Source organism: Phoca vitulina, unplaced genomic scaffold, assembly GCF_004348235.1.
Source record: "Phoca vitulina isolate PV1807 unplaced genomic scaffold, GSC_HSeal_1.0 scaffold2, whole genome shotgun sequence".
Lineage (NCBI taxonomy): Eukaryota > Metazoa > Chordata > Mammalia > Carnivora > Phocidae > Phoca > Phoca vitulina.
Window position 1 is genome coordinate 63663019 of NW_022589705.1, and position 23550 is coordinate 63686568.

At 37.0% G+C, this 23550-nt stretch overlaps 1 protein-coding gene across 4 annotated transcripts in view; it reads left to right on the top strand.

The window, feature by feature from the left end:
* The window catches only part of SPATA6 (spermatogenesis associated 6), a 135776-nt gene that overhangs the window by 34445 nt on the left and 77781 nt on the right, over window positions 1-23550 (top strand). For all 4 annotated transcript variants that reach the window (XM_032429500.1, XM_032429509.1, XM_032429517.1 and 1 more), the window contains exons 4-5: window positions 15887-15928; window positions 16969-17093. In XM_032429500.1, the coding sequence (XP_032285391.1) occupies window positions 15887-15928; window positions 16969-17093 (167 nt within the window). The remainder of the gene's footprint in view (window positions 1-15886; window positions 15929-16968; window positions 17094-23550) is intronic.

Consider the following 23550-nt stretch of genomic DNA (forward strand, 5'->3'; position numbering starts at 1 on the left):
GGATTTGGGGAGACAAACTCTGCTGCTTCTGCTTTTGTTTTCTGTTTTGTGTTTTTGCTTCTGCCTTTCATATTAGAGGGTGTCATCAAATTATTGGCCATCTGTTCATATTTAAGAGCGGAAGACTAATAGGCTTTTAGAAATTATGTACCAAAGGTGCCTGGCACTACTAATTACTAAATCTGTTGGGGGTTCCTCCTGGATGGAGATTGTCAATATGGACTTTCTAGAAGGGTGATTTCTCTGGGCCATCTTATTGGAAAACTTAGGATGTCAGCATCTTTTTATGTCTTTTCTCTTTAGCTGGTCATATTCAGTAGAAAAATCAGTCATATCTTTCTCCTAGAGGCTATAAACTTGGCTACTGCTGATTTTAGAACCTTGTGGAAGAAGAAGCTGTGGTAAAGTATCAGTATGTAGCCCAGACTCTTAATCTCCCTGTTTTCAGATGGTACCCCTGCTATCAACTGTATCTGCTGTTTCCATTCCAAGGACAACAATGACAAGGATGTGGATGACTAATCTTCCCTCTTCTCCTCTCCCCTCCCTTCCCCTCTCCCCTCCCTTCCCCTCTCCCCTCCCTTCCCCTCTCCCGCCCTCTCACCCTTTTCTCCCTATCCCACCCACTCCAGAGAATAAACTTCGTTACCTGCCTGGGTATGGGGAAAGGCAGTTTCTTAGCACTGTAAACTGAAGGAAGGATCTGGGTTTTTGACTGCTTCTTAAACTTTCAACTGCTCTGGCTTTTAGCCCCATTGATTCTATCATTTCCAGAGGTACCTGGCACCACCAATTACTAAATCTGTTAGGAATTCCCAAGTATAATATGGGTTGCTTTTTTTTTTTTTTAAAGATTTTATTTATTTATTTGAGAGAGAGAATGAGATAGAGAGAGCATGAAGGGGGGAGGGTCAGAGGGAGAAGCAGACTCCCTGCTGAGCAGGGAGCCCGATGTGGGACTCCAGGATCATGACCTGAGCCGAAGGCAGTCGCTTAACCAACTGAGCCACCCAGGCACCCAATATGGGTTGCTTCTAAGCTCCCCTGTCTATTGGCTTAAGATCCTTTCTCCTGTTAACTCAGTTACTACTTCTGTTCAAATTGTTTCCTCTCAGGTTTTGCCATTGAGTTTGTGAGTGTGTGTGTGTGTGTGTGTGTGTCTCTGTGTATTTAATCCTTTGTTTTTTTTAGTGAGGGTTCAGAAGGGAACATAGCAAATGCATATATTTAACCTACCGTGTTTAACTCAAGCATTTATTTATAGCTCATTGAAATATTACAGTGTGAGGGATGCCTGGGTGACTCAGTCGATTAAGCGCCTTTGGCTCAGATCATGATCCCAGGGTTCTGGGATCAAGTCCCGCGTTGGGCTCCTTGCTCAGTGGGGAGCCTGCTTCTCCCTCTGCCTGCTCTGCCTGCTTGTGCTCTCTCTCTCTCTGACAAATAAATAAATAAATAAAATCTTAAAAAAACATATTACAGTGTGAACACCTGTGTAACCAAAAGAAATACAGCATTGCTAGAACTTCAGCTTCTCTTATACCCTCTCCTAATCACTATTTCCTCTCTGTTTCACAAAAGAATTTCCATTTTAATGTCTAATATAATTTAGCTTTACCTATTTTTGAACACTAAATAAATGGAATCATACTGTGTGAGTTCCTTTGTGCCTGGCTTTTTTGCTGAGCATTTTGCTTGAGAAATTTATCTGTGTTGTGAGTAACTAATCCATTCATCTTTATTGCTGTAGTATTTCATTATGCAACTCTACTCCAATTTATTTATTCTGTTATTTGTGGACATTGGTGGGCATTTAGGTTACTAGTTTTTGCTATTATGAATAATGTTGCTCTGAACATTCCTGATTACATGACTTGGTGCTCATGAGCACGCATTCCTATTTGGTGTATACATAGATGTGGAATTACTAAGTCTTAGGGTCAACATGAGTAGACAGTGCCAAACAGTTTTCAGTGGTGCTCTACCAGTATACACTCTGCCATTGATGAAAGTTGTTCTCCGCATACTTCCCAACTCCTGGCATTGCCGGACTTTTTCATTTTAGTCATTATGATGGGTGAATAGTGGTTTTATTTGGCATTTCCCTGAAGACAAATCAGGTAGACCAATTCTTCATACGTTTGTCAATCTTTCTGGACATGTTTTTATAATGTGTGTGAAATGTTTGTCTTTTGCTCATTTCTGTATCAGGTTACTTTCTAATTAATTTGTAGGAATTTTCTATATTTTCTAGTTACAAACCCTCTGTCAGTTATATGTGTTGCAGTATCTTCTACTCTGTGGCTTGCATTTTTTTATCTATTAGTGGTTCTTGTTCTTTTGATGAATAAATTATTTTTAATATAGTCTAATTTAATAATGTAGTTTGATTTATTAATTTTTTTCTTTATGCTTAGTGCTTTTTTTTGGTCATGTTTTAGAATCCTTTCCCTACCCTAAGTTATAAAGATGTTCTTCTATCTTCTACTAATCTAAAAACCTTATTCCTTTACTTTTTACCTTTAGATTTACAATTCACCTGGATTTCATTTTTATCTATGGTTTGAAGTAAGGATAAAATTTCATTTTTATTTTATATATATCTATGTGTGTAATGCTATTTGCTGAAAAGACTTTTCTTATTCTCATTACTCTGTAATGTTACTTTGTCATAAGTTAAGTGCCTCCATACATGCAAATTTTTTTCTAGAGTCTCTGTCCTGTTTCATGGGTCTGTTTGTCCATCCTTGCATATATACTCTGTTTTCTTAATTGCTGTAGCTTCAGTTTTGATATCTAGTAGTTTGAGTCCTCCAGGTTTATAATTTTTGAAAATTGTCTTAGCTATTTTTTGTGTCATGTCTAATGTACTAATTAATCTTGTGTACTCATCAATGATTAGTCACATTTGTGTATATCAATAATCACCATTCACCAAGACGTAGTGTTTCCATTGCCCAAAAAGGTTTCCGTGTGCCTCTACCAGTCAGTGCTCCCCTCAAGATAATCACTATTCTGACTTTTATCAACATTGATTATTTTTGTCTATTCTTGACTTTCATGTAAAATAATCGTAGAATATGTATTTCTTTGAGTATGGCTCATGTCTGAGAATCATCTGTGTTGTTGTGTCTCAGTAAACTATTCTTTTTTATTGCCCTTTGGTATTCCACTGTATGACTGTACTATAATTTATTCATTTTCTTGTTGATGAAGATTGTTTTTTTTTTTTTTGTTTTTTTTTTTAAAGATTTTTTATTTATTTATTTGAGAGAGAGAGAATGAGAGAGAGCAAGCACATGAGAGGGGGGAGGGTCAGAGGGAGAAGCAGACTCCCTGCCGAGCAGGGAGCCCGATGCGGGACTCGATCCAGGGACTCCAGGATCATGACCTGAGCCGAAGGCAGTCGCTTAACCAACTGAGCCACCCAGGCGCCCCAGATGAAGATTGTTTTTAGTCTTGGATTTTGATGAATAAAGCTACTATGGGTATTTTTATAAATATTTTGGTAAGCATAATACTCAGTTCTCTTGGTATATTCTTAGGAGTGGAATTTCTGGGTCATAGAGTAGGTGTATAATTAGCTTTAGTTAATAGTGCTTAACAGTTTCCTAAAAATAACTCTTAACTATTCCGAGTTGTTTGGTGGATTGGACATTGTATGTGAAAAATTGTAGAAATAATTGGGGGCATGGCATCATTACTCATTACTCTGTAATGTTACTTTGTCATAAATTAAGTGCCTCCATACATGCAAATTTTTTTTTGGCATCATGGTATCTTTCTCCAGATAGGTTCTGTTTGCTTTTATTTGCCTGTTCTAGGCTACTAGTAGCACTAGCAATCCTTGATCATGTCAGTCTAATGTCACAGATTAAGGTCATTTGAAGCCAGGTTTCAGTCCTTGTCAAAGCCAGGTTATTTCCTGTTCATCTTTATTCCCGGGCCTTTTCAGGGGCTAAAGTATGGAGAATTTATGAAAATCTCTCCTTGTTGGTAGGCTCTACAGTCATATTTTGTTTCTAGGTCTTCGAGACCATCAAAATCTCAGCAAATTTATTAGTTTTTCATGTGTCTTTTCTAGAATTAGCAGATCCCTTTAGAGAGAAAACAACTCCTTTTCAATCATTTTGCTGAACTCTCATATTGAGTCTGATGTCTTTTGGTTCTATTTAAAACATTTATTCATGATTCATTTAAATATCTTTAAAAAATATTGTTAATTTGGGGCACCTGGGTGGCTCAGTCATTAAGCATCTGCCTTCAGCTCAGGTCATGATCCCAGGGTCCTGGGATCAAGCCCCGCATCGGGCTCCCTGCTCCGCTGGGAGCCTGCTTCTGCCTCTCCTACTTCCCCTGCTTGTGTTCCCTCTCTCTGTGTCTCTTTCTGTCAAATAAACAAATAAAATCTTTTAAAAAAATTGTTAATTTGCTTTGTAATCTGAGCACATGGCCTATAATACTACTGCTTCTTAGAATTTACTGATATTTTTACCCTGGGCATTTAGGATAAGGATCAAATAAAAACATGGAATAGATGCTTAAAAAAGGTATGTTCTCTTTGTGTTGGCTACAACATTTGAAACTTTCTATATCTTATTTTACCTTATTTATTTCATTAAACCAGATATTACATCAAGGCTGACTCTTTTTTTTAAATTTTTTTATTAACATGTAATGTATTATTTGTTTCAGGGGTACAGGTCTGTGATTCATCAGTCTTAAGCAATTCATAGTGCTCACCATAGTACTTACCCTCCCCAATGTCCATCACCCAGCCACCCCATCCCTCCCACCCCCCTCCACTCCAGCAACCCTCAGTTTGTTTCCTGAGATTAATTAAGAATCTCTTATGATTTGTCTCCCTCTCTGGTTTTGTCTTGTTTCATTTTTCCATCCCTTCCCCTATGATCCTCTGTCTTGTTTCTCAAATCCCTCATATCAGTGAGATCATATGATACTTGTCTTTCTCTGATTGACTTATTTCGCTTAGCATAATACCCTCTAGTTCCATCCACGTCGTTGCAAATGACAAGATGTCAATTTTTTTGATGGCTGCATAATATTCCAGTGTGTGTGTGTGTGTGTGTGTGTGTGTGTGTGTGTGTGTATACCACATCTTCTTTATCCATTCATCTGTTGATGGACATCCAGGCTCTTTCCGTAGTTTGGCTATTGTGGACATTGCTGTTATAAACATTAGGGTGCATGTGCCCCTTCGGATCACTACATTTGTATCTTTGGGGTAAATACCCAGTAGTGCAATTGTTGGGTCGTATGGTAGCTCTATTTTCAACTTTTTGAGGAACCTCTATACTGTTCTCCAGAGTGGCTGCACCAGCTTGCATTCCCACCAACAGTGTAGGAGTGTTCCCCTTTCTCCGCATCCTTGCCAACATCTGTCGTTTCCTGACTTGTTAATTGTAGCCATGCTGACTGGTGTGAGGTGGTATCTCATTGAGGTTTTGATTTGGATTTCCTCGTGTCTGTTGGCCATTTGGATGTCTTCTTTGCAGAAATGTCTGTTCATGTCTTCTTAAGGCTGACTCTTAATAAAGGGTCATAGGAGACTCTCAGTAAAGGGTCATAGACCACTTGCCTTCCTGGCTTTTATTCTAGGTGAGTTTGGTGTTGCTGATTGACTCTCATGACCTTCAGATTGGTACCAACATAAGTTGCTTCTCAGTGCTACCTTTAGGTCTTTTTACTACTTGGAGAATTTCTTGTCTAATTTCTCTTATAGGATATTCTAAGTGTTTAAACTCCAACATTCTTAAGATGAACAGACGAATCTACTTCTACTTTGCCAATGAAAATTGAGGTTATAGTAGTGATCTACCTTCATTTACTGCACCCTTGTCCTAAAAGTCACCTACATTATTACCCATTTTTATCTTATTTCCCCTGGTATTAGAATTTCTCTGCCCAAGGTTTTTCTGTCTACTTGTCCCCCTTACCTATCTCCTTATGCCATCTCTAATATCTTGATCATTAGATTTTTTAAAAAGATTTATTTATTTGAGAGAGAGAGAGAGAGAGAGCATGTGCAAGCGGGGCTGGGGGCAGACAGAGAGGGGGAGAGAAACTCAAGCAGACTCCATGCCGAGCACAGAGCACAAGGCGCGGGGCTCAGTCTCACAACCCTGAGATCACAACCTGAGCCAAAACCAAGAGTCGGCGCTTAACTGGCTGTGCCACCAGGTGCCCCTTGGTCATTAGATTTTTTTTTATTCCTCCTGTATCTTCAACTTCTTTCTTGTTGTGAATCCTCACCCTATATAAACATGCTGTATATTCCCATCTTAAAAAAAATATATTCCCTGCCTTCATACTCACCCCCATCTAGCTACTGTCCTATTATTTTACTCCTCATTCAAAATACAACTTTCTCACCTAACATTTATTTTGTAAGTCTTGCTTTCTAGTTCCAGTAGACTGTTAATGAAAATAGTACAGGCTTTGAAGACAGTTAGAGCCAAGCTCAAATCTCAGCTCAGGAACTTACCATCTTTGGAAACCTTAACATTTAGGCTCTGTGTCTTATCTGTAAGAGGAACCCTGACTTGTTAAGGTTGTTTTGAGGACTTGTGTGAGGCTCATAGGAGCTCAGTCATGGCAAACAAGATATTCTCTAGATGGTAGTAAATACTACTATTATTTTGACTACCCTTTTCCTTTTTTAAAAGATGTATTTTCTGGTTTGTAATCATGTTTTTCAAGTAGTTGAGGTTGCAGAATAAGTGACCTCAGGAAAATACAGTGTTGGTATGTATAGAAAATTAAGATAGCTTATCCCACGCTTGTTTAATGTGTTTGATTTCTAACAAAATTTCATTTTATTTTCTAGAAGACAGGACTTTTCTTGGTGGTCAAGTATTAGAATTATTGTAAGTGCAATAGATCAAGTTTCTTAAAAGCCTAGCTCTTATTTCAGCACCATGTTTAGCATTAATCCTTTTCTGTTCTTCCCTCTAATGGAAAAGGGATGAGAAACAGCATGGTGTATTCACAGAATGTGTCATGTGATTCAAGGGATAATAGAAAAGTCTTCTTAAGCAAAAATTGCTTATCTACTGACCTATGATAAGAACTGGAATTTGTTTTTTTTAACTTTTTGATTGCCTACGCAGACTCCATCACTCTGAGAGAATATAGGGGATTCAGAAATAAATCAAATATAGGCCCATTTTAGTAAAAGAAGAATCAGACATGTAAATAAATAATCAGAATCTTTGCATAGGTGTACTGGATTTGGGGAGATCAGAGAACTGTTGTATGAGGGATTCACATGGAAGTTGATATTGCTCAAAATTATGACAAAGTACTGTGTTTGAAGGGAACGTATTTCATCTTCAGTGAAAAGTGGTAGGGACCCAGAGGTTTAGAGATTGCAATAAGGAAGAGGATGAACAGTTGACAAAATCAGATGGCATGAGACTAAAAGGAGATGATTAATTTCTTGGTAAGAAACTGTAAAAACTGGTTTTTTCCCCAGTTTTATTGGGAAATAATTGGCATACGTCATTGTATTAGTTTCAGATGTACAACATGATGGTTTGGCTTATGTATAATGTGAAACAATTACCATGATAGGTTTATTTATTGAATTAATTATTGAATTTATTTATTTTAGAGAGGGAACGTGCACACCTGAGCATGCGCGTGCAGGCGAGTGCGGGGTTGGGAGGGGCAGAGGGAGAGGGGAGAGAATCTTAAGGAGACACTGTGCTTAGTGTGGAACTGATGAGGGGGCTTGGCTCGATCCCACAACCCTGAGATCACGACCTAAGGGAAACCAAGAGTTGGCTGCTTAACCAGCTGTGCCACCTGGGCACCCCTACCATGATAGGTTTGGTTAGCATCCATCATTTCATATAGATACAGTACAAAGAAAAGGACAGAAAATTTCTCTTGTGATGAGAACTCTTAGGATTGACTTTCTCAACAGTATCCCCGTATGTCATACAGCAGTGGTAATGGTTGTCGTCATTTGCACATCACATCCCCAGTACTTACTTATCTTATAAGTTTGTACTTTTTGACCACCTTCCTCCAGTTTCTCCTTTCCCCACCACCTGCCTCTGGTAACCACAAATATGATCTCTTTTTCTATGAGTTTGGTGGTTTTTTTGGGTTTTGTTTTGTTTTGTTTAATTCCACATATAATTGAGATCATATAGTATTTGTCTTTCTCTGATTTGTTTCATTTAGCAGAATGCCTTCAACATCTATCCGTGTCGTTCCAAATGGTAGGATTTCATCTTTTTTATGGCTGAACAGTATTCCATTGTATAATTTCTGTAGATTTGATGGAAAAGGCAGAAGAGAACTTTAACAAAACAGTATAATGGGAGTTTTCACAGTGATGCTTTTAGAGCACACACAACTTTCTTTAATCAAAAATACTTAAAAAAAACTTTTTATTAAGAGAAAATTTAATAAATATATAAAAGTAGACAAAAGAGAAAAATGAACACCCCTGGCCTGTCACTCAGTTCAGTAATTATCAACTCATGGCTAATGTTGTTTTATCTCTATCTCCCCCTTCTTTTAGAATATTTTCAAGTAAATCACTTTTTTTAATTGTTTTTATTTTATTTTATTTTATTTTTTAAGATTTTATTTATTTATTTGAGAGAGAGAGAATGAGAGATAGAGAGCACAAGAGGGAAGGGGGTCAGAGGGAGAAGCAGACTCCCTGCTCAACAGGGAGCCTGATGTGGGACTCGATCCCGGGACTCCAGGATCATGACCTGAGCTGAAGGCAGTTGCTTAACCAACTGAGCCACCCAGGTGCCCTGTTTTTATTTTTTTAAGATTTTATTTATTTGAGATAGAGAGCGAGCAAGCGAGAGAGAGAGAGAGAGAGCATGAGTGGGGTGAGGGGCAGAGGGAGAGGGAGAAGTAGACTCTCCACTGACCAGGGAGCCTGAGGTGGGGCTCCATCCCAGGACCCTGGGATCATGACCTGAGCTGAAGGCAGATGCTTAACAGACTCAGCGACCCAGATGCCCCTAAAACCCTTTTTTAGATCATCACTTTTTTAAGATTATTTTGAAGTAAATCTCAGACATCATATGGTTTTATCTATAGAGACCAATATCTAAAATGTAGGTTTTGGGTAGATAGCCTGTCATTTTCATTTTTTGTGAGCTTCTTATCAAGTTTTGGTATCAAGGCTTTGCTGGGCTTGTAAGACAAATTGAGAAATGTTCTCTCTTTTATGGTCCTTGAAAGAGTGTGTACATAATTGACACTGTTTTCTTCCTTAGAAGTTTGAAAGAATTCACCAGTGAAGTCACTGACTTAGTGTTTTGTTGTTGCTGCTGTTGTTGTTGTTAGGTTTTAAAGAACAGATTGTGTGTATCTACACACATATATATGTGTAACATACATATACACATATGCGTGTGTATATATATATATAAAACCATTTAGTTTTTTTCTATATCTGTACAAGTTTTAAGTTTTCTTTTGGTAGAAATTTGTTTTTTTAAATAAATCAGATTATTTTGAAGTAAATGTCAAGATTGGATCAGATATGGATATCTAAAATAAAGAAACAACATTACACACACCAAAAATTTCTTATCATCATCAAATATCCACTCAGTTCACATTTCCCCAATTGTACTATAATTGTTGAATCATTTTGTTTGAATTATGATTCAGATCAGGTACCTTTAATACATTCAGGAGCATGAATGTATTCATAATGTCTTGTTAGAATTTTTAAATACTTCTATCTCTTTTCATTCCTGATATTAGTAATTTGTGTCTTCTCTCTTTTCTCTTGACCAGTGTTACCATGTATTCATCAACTGGTGAATTGAACCTTTTATTATTTTGACGTTTTTCTTTGAAGATTTCTCTCTCTTTTATAGAGCAGCCAAGCCAGCAGGGTTTTTTTTTTTTTTTACTTTTCATATATTATATCTTTGTTTATGTTTTTGTTTTCTATCTTTATATGTCCTTATATTTTATATGTGTGTCTTACAAGCAGATTTGAAAGGAGTTTTCTTTCTGTAAAAATTCAATCTGAAAAAAAAATAAAAATAAATAAAAATTCAATCTGTCTTTTAATTGGTTGATTTAGACTTTCTCTTACAATGTGTGATATAATTATAGAAACTGGAAACAGATGAGTAGTTATCAGGAGTTAGGGATGGGTTTGGGGAGGGCGGTGGGTGTGGCTGCAGAAGGGCAACATAAGACATCATGTGATGCACCCCTTCTGTGTCTTGGCTGTGGTGGTGAATACACAAATCCACACATCTGACAGAAGTGTATAGAACTAAATATAGACACACACACACACACTCACATAGAAATGAGTACAAGTAAAGCTGGAGAAATTTAAATAAAACTAGTGGATTGTATCAGTGTCACAGTAGTTATGATATATTTACTATAGAGTCCCCCCCTTATCTGGGTTTTTGCCTTCCATGGTTTCAGTTACCTCCAGTCCAGTAGCAGATGATCCTCCTTCTGACCTATTATTGTCAGAAGGTCAATAGCAGCCTAACACTATCATTCATCTCACATCAACAGTAGCCTAACAATCATTCCCCTCACTTCATCTTATCACAATCATTTTATCATCTCACATCATCACAAGAAGAAGGGTGAATACAGTACGATAAGATATTTCGAGAGAGGGAGAAAGACCACATTCACATAACTTTTATTACAGTATGTTATAATTTTTCTATTTTATTATTACTTATTGTTAATCTCTTACTATACCTAATTTATAAATTAAACTTTATCATAGGTATGTATATATAGGAAAAAAACATAGTAAATATAGGGATCAGTGCTGTCCATGATTACAGGCACCCACTGGGGGTCTTGGAGCCTATCCCTCACGGATAAGGGGGGACTATGATATATTTTTGCATTGGGGGAAAATGGGTAAAAAGTATATGCCATCTCTCTGTTTTGCTTCTTACTGCATGTGAATCCTCATCTCAAAATAAAAAGTTTACATAAAAAATGTATTTACTGATATATTTTGGTTTAAATCTACCATAGTACTATTTACTTTTTATTTGTTCTGATTATTGAATATTATTGTTCTTTTTTTCTTCTATTTTTTGCTCTTTCATTTCTACTTGATTATCTTGGAGGTGCATGTTCTTTACTGTTTTGTTTTTTTCAGTGGTTACCATAGAGGTTGCAGAATGCATGGTTCACTTATCAAACCCTAATGTATGTATTTTTATTTTTACCTTTTCTAGGTTGTGGAGAAGCTTACAACTACTTGACTTCATTTATGTCCCTTCTAGATTTTATGTGTTTTTTTTCCTGTATTTTAGATTAGTATGCAGTTAAACTACACAAAATACTATTGTTATTGTTGTATCTGCATCATCTTTTCACTTTACAACCGTATTTTACCTTTTTGGTTGTTCTTTATTTCCTTTCATTTTTGAGCTTCTTTCTTAGTTTATTGCTTTTTTCTGAAGAAAATTCTTTCACAGTTCCTTTCTCAGTGGTCTTTTGGTGATGGATTATCTTGATTTTTATTTATTTGAAAATATCTTTATTTTGTCTTAATTTTTGAAGGGTAGTTTTGCTGAACTTGGGATTATTGCCTCCTAGCCCTTAGAAAATACTATCCCATTGTCTTTTCATTCCCTAAGTTTTTGTTGAGAAATCATCTGTTGATTTTATTGTTATTTCGTTAAAGATATTCTGTCATTTTCCACTGGCTTCCTTTAATATCTTCTCTTTCGTCTTTTTTTCCTGTAGTTTTGCTTTGATGTGCCCAACTCTGCATATATGTGTATATGTATGTGTATGTATATTTTAAAATATATTCTGCTTGGTGTTTGTATCTTGGTATCTTTCTTCAAATAAATTCTCAGGCATTAACCTTTCAAATATTGCTTTTGTCCCTTTCTCTTCTTTCCTTTTGCAAATCCAATTACTCATTGTTAGACCCTCTTACTGTATCCTTTTCCCCCCTTTCTTATATTCTCCATCCTTTTGGCTTTCTGTGCTTTTCTCAAGATATTTACTTTTGTCTTCTAATTCTGTAGATCTTTCCAGGGTCATTTATAATCTGCTGATAAATCTACCTGTTATGGGTTTCTTCTTGTTGTTGTTGCTATTTTATTTTTCAGTTAAAAAATTTCCCTTTGGTTCTTCATAACAGTTTCTAGTTCTCTACTAACATTCTCAACCTTGCATTTTATTTTATTGAGCGTATTAAGCATATTTTAAGTCCCAGTCTGATAACTAATTTTTCTGGATTCTTCTGTTGACCTGCTTTTGTTGTCTGTTATTTTTCTTGTCTTTCGATCACAATTTTCATTTTTCCTGTATACTTGGTCGGTTTTCATTGATTGTCAGACTTCGAATGTAAAAATTTTTGAAATAATTTGAAAACTTAGATGATGATATTTTCTTTTAGAAAAGATTTATGATTGATTTGGCAGATTTCTAGGGGGCGTTAGCAATTCTGGATCACCTTAATTCAGACAGGACTTGGGATGGTTCAGATTTAGCCCTTAGTTACTAGTTGGCTGTCTTAGTTCATTTGGGTTGCTGTAACAAAATAACATAGACTAGGTGGCTTACAAACTATGAAAGTTTATTTCTTTACAGTTCTGGAGGCTGGGAAGTCTCAGATCAAGGTGAGCAGATTTGGTGTTTGGTGAGGGTTCCCTTTCTGTTCATAGGTAGCCATCTTTTCTCTGTGTCCTCAGGTGAAAGGAGGAGCAAGGAAGCTCTCGGGGGGGTCTCTTTTATATTGGTACCAATCTCATTATGAGGGCTTTGCCCTACCTCCCAAAGGCCCCAACTCCAAATATCACATTGGGGGGAATTCAACATATGAATTTTGGGAGGAATACAAACATTCAGTATATAGTGTTGGCTATCTATTTTTAGTTTACTCTTTACCCTTGTAGTTATCTTTTCAAGATCTGGTCTTACAGCCTAGCCAGTTTATCAGGCTATTGTCTCTTACAAGCACACCTCCCCTCCTATCCTTTTCCAAGGCCACGATACTCCAATTTTTGGTCCTTTACTTGAATTTATCAAAAACTATGTTCAGCTTCTCAGCCTCTAAGCTACCACTATCAGGACTGTCAGATATCCAAAAAGAAAAGCAGCCTCAAATGCCAGGCTTATTTCTCTGTGTTTCCTTCTTATACTGAGTTTCAAACATAATTTTTTCCTACCTTGTTAGGTCTCTCATGCTTTCATTGTTTACCTTTTCAAGTTGATTTTTGCAGAAGGGTTATTTTTCAAACACCTAATCTCTCAGATTACCCTGCTGTGTTCTGCTTAAAGTCTTGGTACATCCTGTTTGTCCTGCTTAAAAAACTCTGCCTCCCTATCGCTTCTCGGCCTTTTGGCTAAGATCAAGTGTAAAAACTCGACCTCCCCAGTCCCCCCAGTTTACACCTGTTCATGCTATAGATCAGATCCTAAAGAGCTCTTCCTCAGGCTTCTCGGACCCCCTGACTAGATTCGGTCCTGTTAATACAGTCTTTCATAGCACTACCTGCAGTGCCTTCATTGCACCTGTGGTTTGTAGTTACAACTTATGTGTGTGTTTATTTCCTTTAATGTTTACATTTTCAATGCAGTGTAAGGTTCTTGAGGAAAAGGGCCAGATCAGGTTTTTTTTCTTATTACAAATTATAACCTATAGGAAGTATTTAATATTTCTTCATAGATTGGACGTCCTGGTATTGGGTTAAATGATTGAGACTTCCCTTGAATGTTAATGGCAGAATTTAAAGAAAGAAAGAGATGATGCCTTTTTCATGGGTCCTGGAATGGGAGGCAAGACACAGTGCATCTTTTATTCTTATTTTAATAAATGTATTATAAAATACTTCAGACATATTAAAAATATAAGGAATTATATAATATATCCCACTGTCCTCACAGCTCTGCTTAAGAAATAAGACAAAATTTCTATTCATAAAGATATACAGAGAGCCCAGAAATAGACCCCCATAAATATAATCAACTGACTTTGACAAAGGAGCAAAGGCAATACAGTGGAACAAAGATAGAGTTTTTTCAAAAAATGGTGCTAGAACACTTAGGCATCCAAAGGCGAAAAAATGAATCTAGATACAGACCATACACCCTTCACAAAAATTAACTCAAAATAGATCATAGACCTAACTGTAAATACAAAACCCATAAAACTGTTAGAAACTAACATAGGAAGAAACCTAGATGACATTGAGTACAACGATGCCTTTTTAGATACAACATGAAAGACATCATCCATGAAAGAAATAATTGACAAGCTGGACTTCATTTAAATTAAAAATTCCAGGGTACCTGGGTGGCTCAGTCATTAAGCATCTGCCTTTGGCTCAGGTCATGATCCCAGGGTCCTGGGATCGAGCCCCGCATCGGGCTCCCTGCTCCACGGGGAGCCTGCTTCTCCCTCTCCCCCTGCTTGTGTTCCCTCTCTCGCTGTGTCTCTCTCTGTCAAATAAATAAATAAAATCTTTAAAAAAAAAATTAAAAATTCTACTCTGTGAAAGACAATATCAAGAGAATTAGAAGATAAACCACATATTGGGAGAAAATATTTATAAAATATTAATAAGGACATTTATCCAAAATATACAAAGAACTTTTAAAACTCAATAATAAAATAACAAGCAACATTATATTTAAATTGGCCAAAGACCTTAACAGATACTTCATCAAAGAAGATATAAAGATGGCAAATAAGCATATGAAAAGATGTTCCACATCATATGTCTCTGGGGAAATTCAAATTAAAACAAGGTACCACCACACTGCTAGAATGGCCAAAATCCAAAACACTGACAGCACCAAATGTTGGTGAGGTATTGAGCAAAAAGAATTCTTCTTATATATTGCTGGTGAGAATTCATAATGGAACAGCAATTTGGAGACTGGTGGTTTATTACAAAACTAAGCACACTCCTAACGTATAATCCAGCAAGTACCCTTTTTGGTATTTACCCAAAGGAGTTAAAAACTTATGTCCATGTAAAAACCTGCACAAGGTTGTTTAGAGCAGCTTTGTAACTACCAAAACTTGGAAGCAACCAAGGTGCCCATAGTAGGTGAATGGATAAAGTGTGGTACATCCAGACAATGAATATTATTCAGAACTTACAAGAAATGAGCTATCAAGCCACGAACAACATGAAGGACACTTAAATGCATGTTACTGAGTGAAAGAAGCCAATGCGAAAAACCTGAATACTGTATGATTCTAATATGACATTCTGGAAAAGGCAAAGCTATGGGGACAGTAAAAAGATCAGTGGTTGCTTGTCGGAGCAAATTGAAGTGGAGGAGAGAGATGAATAGACATAGCACAGAGGAAAATCAGGGAAGTGAAAATACTATGAATGATACTATAATGATGGAATATGTCATTATGCATTTATTTCTCCAAATCCAGAGAGTATACATCACCAAGAGTGAGCCTCAAGATAAACTATGGACTTTGGGTGACTATTATGTGACTATGGGGGTTCATCCTTGGTAAAAAAAAAAAAAAAAAAGTGCCATTCCTGTGAGTGCTGTTGATGGTAGGGAGGCTATGCATGTGTGGGGACAGGGATATATGGGAAATCTCTGTATTTTCCTCTCAATTTTGTTGTAAACCTAATAAAACTGCTTTAAAAAGATAAAGTTTAAAAAAAATCGGAAAAAAACCCCAGAGAGACTGAAGGGACAATCTCTACTATTGATTAATAAAGCCCTAAGAGACATAGCAATCAAAAAATATACAGAGTATACTAAGATATAAACATATATGTAGTGTACCCAGTAATTACTTTGACTTTTAGATACTTTTATGATAAAGTAACTAATTTTTGTTTATTGTTAATTTGTTTAAGGAAATTTTTCTTTAACCTTTCAGATGATACAGCATTGTTTGAGTTGATTCAACTAGTTCCACCAGGTACTGTATTATATTTTGATAAGGTAATTGATGTGCAAACCCATGTCAAAGAATGCTTTTAAAAAATAGATATTTTCCCCTTCTTCCCAAATTAAGAACGAAGTTGAGTTTCTAGTATTGGTCCACTATGCACAGAACAGCAATAGATGAAAATAATAAATACATAACAATTGGCATAAATCATATTTGAACATATTCTAAAACTGAATAAATAGTAATAAAGGAAGTTGGAAAATTATATGCTATCATCCTAGCATATTTTGTGACATTCATAAAAATTGACTTTGAGTTTTTGTGATTTTTCTCAAACAACATTTTTTTATTGATAAGGTAATTATCTTTGTTTTTGTGTGTTGACTGTTACTGGGAATGGGGAGTGGAATAAAACCTTAACTGTTTAGTAAACATTACAAATCTCTGGGGTAGGTAAAATTAAAATTAAAATATGGAGGATAGCTTGATTTTTGTTATTTACTTCTGTGAGTATAGGAGAAATCTATCTTAATCAAATAATTATTCTATGTGAAAATTGGAGAGCTATATGTTACTAAAAATTAGTAATCTAAAAGATTTTGAATATTACATGTATACTTAATTTGGGTAACCACAAATTCTAGAAGATGTCTACATTTTTTTCCAACATGTAACCTAATGTCTTACAACGGCAATTAGAAAAGAATGGAAGATAGGAAAAATTTATGGAGATGGTAATTACATTTTAGGTTTGTAAATGTCATACCAACTTGATATGTTTACAAGGACTTTTTTTCTCTAGAAACACATAGGTACTCATAAAATTTACATGAATATCTCCCTTCTATAAAAGGGGGAGGGAGAATTAGTAATATGTACTACATTTCTGAATAAGGAATCCATTTAACATAACTTTCTTTTAATTTTCCTTTCATAGAAAAAAAAAAAATGACCCTGAAGCAGAAATTTCAGTGAGGCATCAGGCACTATATATATTGTACTTGATCATATTGTTTCTAAATAGAATATTTTGTTATAATTTGAATCATAGGGTATCTTTCTTGTAGTGGGTGAAACACTGTCTACGTATGATGAAAATACACGGGATTTCATGTTCCCGGGTCCAAACCAAATTTCTGGACACCATGATTCAAACCGCCAGGTTACCATGAGGAGGATTTCTGGCCTTCGAGTAAGTGTATTTTCTCAGTCTGTGATGTAGGATCATTGTCAAAAACCACCACGTAGGCTTTAATACCTGAAATGTGAAGAACTAATTCAAAGTTTAATTTGGTTCAAAACATAATTTTTTTATGAAATTTTGATGTTATTTTAAACATACTGAAATCTGAACAAAGCCCATGCATCTTTCATCCAGAATTAACAAGTGTTAATTTGCCTTATATTCTTCAGATTTTTCTCCTCTCCTTCTGCCTCCCGCCTCCCCACCTTCCCTATCTGTCTCTTCTCTTTATTGTTCTCTCAAAAGAATGACCAATAAACATTTGAAAAGGTGCTCGATTTCATTAGCATATAGGGAAATCCAAACTAAAACAACCTTATGATTTCATTTTTATAGCCATAAGGTTGGTAAAATTTAATAAAATATGACCATATTAGAAGTGTGAAAAACTGAAAGCTCTTCCATACTGGTATGCCATGTAAGTTGGAACCACCACAATTCAGAGTTATCTAGTAAAAGCAAAGATTCTCATAGCCTTTCTCTAGGTATGTTTCATGGAGATGTATTCTCTCTGGTATACTAAGAGCCTTCCTAGGGATGTTCATTGATAGCATTGTTCATAATAGTGAAAAATTGAAATAATTTAAATGTTCATTAGTAGGAGTTTGGATAGATTAATTGTTGTATGTTCATGTCATGGAAATATACATTTATATACCTAAAAGTGAAAGCTGCATTGTGACAACCAACTCTTCCATCCTTTCCCCCAACTCCCTTCAACTTTTGTTGGGTCATTTAGAAATATATTTATCCCTGAAAATGTCTTCCACTTAGAGAAACTGAGAGAAGACCCTGCTATTTCAAAGAAGAAAAAAAGCAAAAGATGTCTAGGTTGAAATAATTTGGACAAACATTTTTTTACTATCTTTATAAAATGTTAAAATAGTATGAGTAAGGAAAGTGGGGTGATATATGAGCTAGTATGGTAAATTAAATACTTTTTCCTATAGGTCTAGGTTTATGATATGCTCTGTTCTGGGAAATAGCAACTTCAGCTTGCTAGAAGTTTAAAAGTTGACTAACTAGCAAATCTATGAAAATATACTTCCTTTGGGATGTTATCAGTGTCCATTAGCCATCTTCGATATTATAAAAACCTTCAAAGAGTGTTTCAGCAAATATATGGAAGCCTGCAATGAAAAAAAATCTGATTTTAAAATTACGGTGTTTTGAAAGTAATTTAAAATGCTGTATTATAACAAATTGGCAATATAAACATAAAAGTATGGACCATTAATAAGTATCTTCTTCATTTACTTTGGGTTTTTTACATACATTCAGATGTTGGATTACTAAGGCAAAAAATACATATATATATATATATGTATGTGTATATATATGTGTGTGTGTGTGTGTGTGTGTGTGTGTATATATATATATAAAGTAAGACTTCTGGTAATGGTGGTGTGAGGAGGTTGGCAGTTCTCTCTCCGTAAAAAACAGGCAGTTCCTCTCTCCATAAAAAACTGGACAAATTCATTACAAAAACAATTTCAGGACACCGGAAACTGGCAATTAAGACAATTGAGACAGATTAAGTTCCGGATGTTATAAGGAAGTGTTGAATAACTATATTATACACCTGAAACTAATATTACACTCTATGTTAACTAACTAGAATTAAAAAAAAAAGGGTGTTTATGCTTAAATAACAGCTGAAACATTGGATAAAAATGGCGGCAGCATGTGGCCTTCTTGCCTGGGACAGCTTCCATACCCTGCAAGGCCAGTGAGAATTGTAGCTTCACCAGTCCTGGGGCTGGGCAGGAAAATCAGAAGCTCTGCTACTAGAGGGGTCAGAATCAATTTTGGAGAGTGAGACTATGATACTGTGATTTAAAGTAAGAAATATATATTTGGTCTTTATCCTTGTTCTGGCACAGAGCTCCCAAAATCCTTGGAATTTTCTAAGTGGTGGGGAGCAATAAAGGTGTCTTTTGTTATGTTAATGAGGTGACTTTTGGAAAGCCCCTGTATAACCTAAGGATGGGGGCTGGTTGCCAGGAGGAACAACCCTGGTATTAGAGGGTTAGAACTTTCAGCCCCTTGACCTCTGGGGAGGATAGATGAGGCTGGAAGTTGCATTAAAATACCAATGGCCAGTGATTTAATCAATCATGCCTATGTAATGAAACCTCCATAGAAGCCCAAAGGGCCTGGGTTTAGAGAGCTCTTAGGTTGCCAGACTCATGGAGGCAGCTCCTGGGAGAGTGGTTTCCCTGGGGAGGGCATTGCTCCATGTCCCTTCCCACATACTTTGCTCCATGAATCTCTTCCCTTTGGATATTCATCTGTATCGTTTATCATATTCTTTTATAATAAATTGGTAAACAGTAAACTATTTTCCTGAGTTGTGTGAGGCTCTCTATCCAATTAATTAAACCAGGGGAGGCGGTCATGGGGACCTCCAAATTATACCCGATTGGTCGGGAACACAGGTAACAACCCAGTCTTCTGATTGCATCTGAAGCGGGCTGGGCAGTCTTGTGGGACTGATCCCTTAACCTCTGGGATCTGATGCTGTTGCCAGGTAGATAGTGTCAGAACTGAGTTAAATTATAGGACCCCCTACCTGGTGTCACAGAGAATTGCTTGGTGGTGTTGGAAAACCCACACATTGGAATTGGTGTCAGAATCATAAGGATAGATAGTGTGGCTTCACTGGAGTCAGATGCAAGTGGATGAAAGAAACCCCACAGCTTTGATAGGCCAATGGCAGTTCCAACTAGAGTGAGTAGCCCATCTGCCAGAAAGTTCACAGAAGTAAGGGAGCAGTAAAAGGGCTGAGATAAGCTCTCCACCCATTCCTGGCTGATTCTGAAACAATGCACATGCAATGAGAGACCGAGACTGTGAGAGCCCAGCAACAAGTGAAACTCAGTAGAAACTGCAGACCTGACTATCTTTGAATGCATTCCCCAAGCCACATACAGATAATCAACAAAGAGTGGAACCTTTACAGGTTCATGGGATGACTACCAAGCTATGTATATATAGGTGAGACTCCTAGAAAGATTGGAAGAATCAAAAGATATGGCACATATAAAGTGAATAGCAAAATGGCAGATATAAATCCAGTCATACAATTATTGTATTTAAATGTGAATGGATAAAACACTCCCATCAGTAGTTTGTTGCACTGGCAGAAGACAGTGCACCCTTCTTCAGAATTCTTGTGACAGGGGCGCCTGGGTGGCTGTTGTTAAGCGTCTGCCTTCGGCTCAGGTCATGATCCCAGGGTCCTTGGATCGAGTCCCACATCGGGCTCCTTGCTCCGCGGGAAGCCTGCTTCTCCCTCTTTCACTCCCCCTGCTTGTGTTCCCTCTCTCGCTGTGTCTCTCTCTGTCAAATAAATAAATAAAATCTTAAAAAAAAAAAAGAATTCTTGTGACATCTGTCTGAGTCTTAGGCTGTTCTCCTGAACCCATTGCTGTGGCAAGAATTCCATCACATCTGGGATTAAATCCTGGCACTCTCACAGACTACCTGACTAAACTCGAGCAAAGCACCATCATATGAAGATATCATAGGGCTGCTGGGTGGATTAATGACACCTTGTAAATGGTTACAGCAGTACCTGGCACGGAGAACGCTCCGTAAATGAGAGTGATATGGTGATGGCTGTTGAGGTGATGACAGTGCTGATGATAATACCCCTTTTAGACTGTGAACTCCATAGAAACAGAATCTGTGGCTTTCTCATCTTTGAATTTAACTCTCAGCACAGTACTTTGCATGGAGTAGGCACTTAAATGCCACTTGATTGAATTGAATGAATGAATTACATCTTGTAGACTTCATAGAGGAACTGACATTTGAGATGGAGTGATGATTAATTTTATGCCTCAACTTGGTTGGGTTATGGTGCCCAGTTGTTTGACCAAATGGTAGTCTAGATGTTACTGTGAAAGTATTTTGTATATGTAATTAATATTTACAAACAGTTGACTTTAAGTATAAGAGATTACCATTGACAATGTAGGTGGATCTCATTTCAATTAGTTGAGGCCTGAAGAGCAAAAACTGAGGTTTCCTAAACAATAAGGAATTCTGCCTCAAAACTGTGATGCAGAAATACTTCCTGAGTTTCCAGCCTGCTAGCTTGCTTGCAAATTTCACACTTAAGACCGCAATATCAACTTTTGTCTGAGTTGCCAGCTTGTGGATTGCCCTATGGATTTTGGGCTTGCCACTCTCACAATTGCATGAACCAATTCCTTAAAATAAATCTCTCTCTCTCTCTCTCTCTCTATATATATATTAGTATAGTATATTATATATATATGTTCTGTTTTCCTGGAGAACCCTAACTAATACATAATGGTTTTGAAAGCTCAGTGAAAATAATGGCTAAAACACTGAGTATTTACTATGTGACCAGCAATATATGGGGAAGGGTAAAGTGATAAGTTGCAATCCAGGCTATGGTAGTTATAAAATATGTCCACAGATGATTTGATGCTTCTCTCTTCCAAAGGCAGAGCTAATTCTCCAGTCTCCACTTAGTGACTCTAACAGATAAAACATGATTCAGTGACAGTATTAGACTGGAGACCAGGTCATTAAATGCACTGTGGCTTCCTCCTTGCTCTCACTACTGTATCAGTCACTTTGGGTTAAGCCAACTGCCACGTGTGAAGACATTCAAGCACTTCTATAGAGAGGCAGAAGCTGGAAAAGCTTTGCTAGAATGTTTGTGAAAGCTTGAAAGGTCTTGAAGAAACTCAGATGTGTGTTTGCAGGAAAATAAGGTAAATGCTATTGGAAATTAGGGATAAAAGGGTTCCTTGTCATATAATGGCAGAAAGTTTAGCCACACAGTCGCCTGCGGTAATGTGGGAAGGAGAGAAATATCTAATGAAATGGATGGTGTGTCTAAGACTTTTGGTTAGAGAGTTAGAGGGTCTGCTTGGTTTTCTTGCTGCTTTATAGCAAAATATGAGAGGAGAGAGATAAGCAAAGGAAAGGCTGTTTAGCAAAAAGGAATTGGAATTTACTGTTTCTGAAGATTCCCAGCCTTTTCCAATGGCAAATAATGTTAAAATTAAGGAATGACTTCTGAGCAAAAATCATTCCAGGCACTTCTGGAAACTGTGGTCTGATGGTGAAACCAAAGGTGTAACTATAAAATCCTTCATTAAAATTTCAGAAAGAGGGCGCCTGGGTGGCTCAGATGGTTAAGCGTCTGCCTTCGGCTCAGGTCATGATCCCAGGGTCCTGGGATCGAGTCCCGCATCGGGCTCCCTGCTAGGCGGGGAGCCTGCTTCTGCCTCTGCCTCTGCCTCTCTCTCTCTCTCTCTGACTCTCATGAATAAATAAATAAAACATTTAAAAAAAAAAAATTTCAGAAAGATCCAAGATGTTGTCTCAGAAAATAATTTAATCAGTCAGTTTTTCGAAGATGCTAAAGGGCAGTCTCAGCAGAAGCTGAGTGTAGAGAAGGGTGCAACTCATGTCTAATGGAGTGAACTTCAGTAAGATTCATATGAGAACCCATATGTTTTTTAAGAGTGTTATATTGGTAGAAACACCACCAGCTTGGTCTGAAATGCAGAGAGATCTCACAAAATGAAAAGGCCTTTGGACCCCCAAAATTCTGTTGACAGGACTCACGCTCAGAACACTGTGCACTCCAAATATGGTCTACTTCTCCTTGGAAAGGAGTGATAATTCAAAGGTTGGAAGCAAGAGCCCAGAGGAGTCCAAAGGATAGTTATTTCTGGGCAGGACCAGGACTAAACTTCTAATCAAGGAACTTCTAACATTTTCTTGGCTGGATTTTAGAATTTCTATGGGCCAGTGATGCCCATTTGACTCTTGTTTACTCCCTTTTTGAATAAGAACATCTGGAGTGATTATCCTGCACCTGCTGCATGTGTGTGCTTCAGGTACATGTGGGGCAGATAACTTGTCTCTTTGTTTCATAAGTCTTCTAACTATGAGGAACTGGCCTTAAAGAACTGTCCTTAAAGAACCACATCTGAGGAGGCTGAATAAGGATTTGACTTAGATGCCAACATCCTGGATTTCAAGCTGAAGTTGTAAAAGAATGAGACTTTTCTTCTTTTCTTTGTAGAGCATGAGTTTAGTTTACACATGAAAGGAGTGTAACTTTTGGTCAGAGGGTGGACTGTGGTGGTTTTAAAATATGTCCACAAAATTTTATATTCCTCTGCTGAAAAAGAAGTCTAACTTCTTTGTCCTTGAGTGTGGGCTATACTTCAAGGATTCTAATAAATAGGATGTGATAGATGTGACAGTGTTAGATTTAGTAGACTAGGTCATAAAAACGATTATGGCTTCCTTCTTGCTTTGCTTTGGGAGAACTAGCTGCCATGGCATGAGGACACTGGAGCGGTCTTACGGAGAGGTTTATGGGATAGACGAGCTGAGTCCTCTTGCTAAA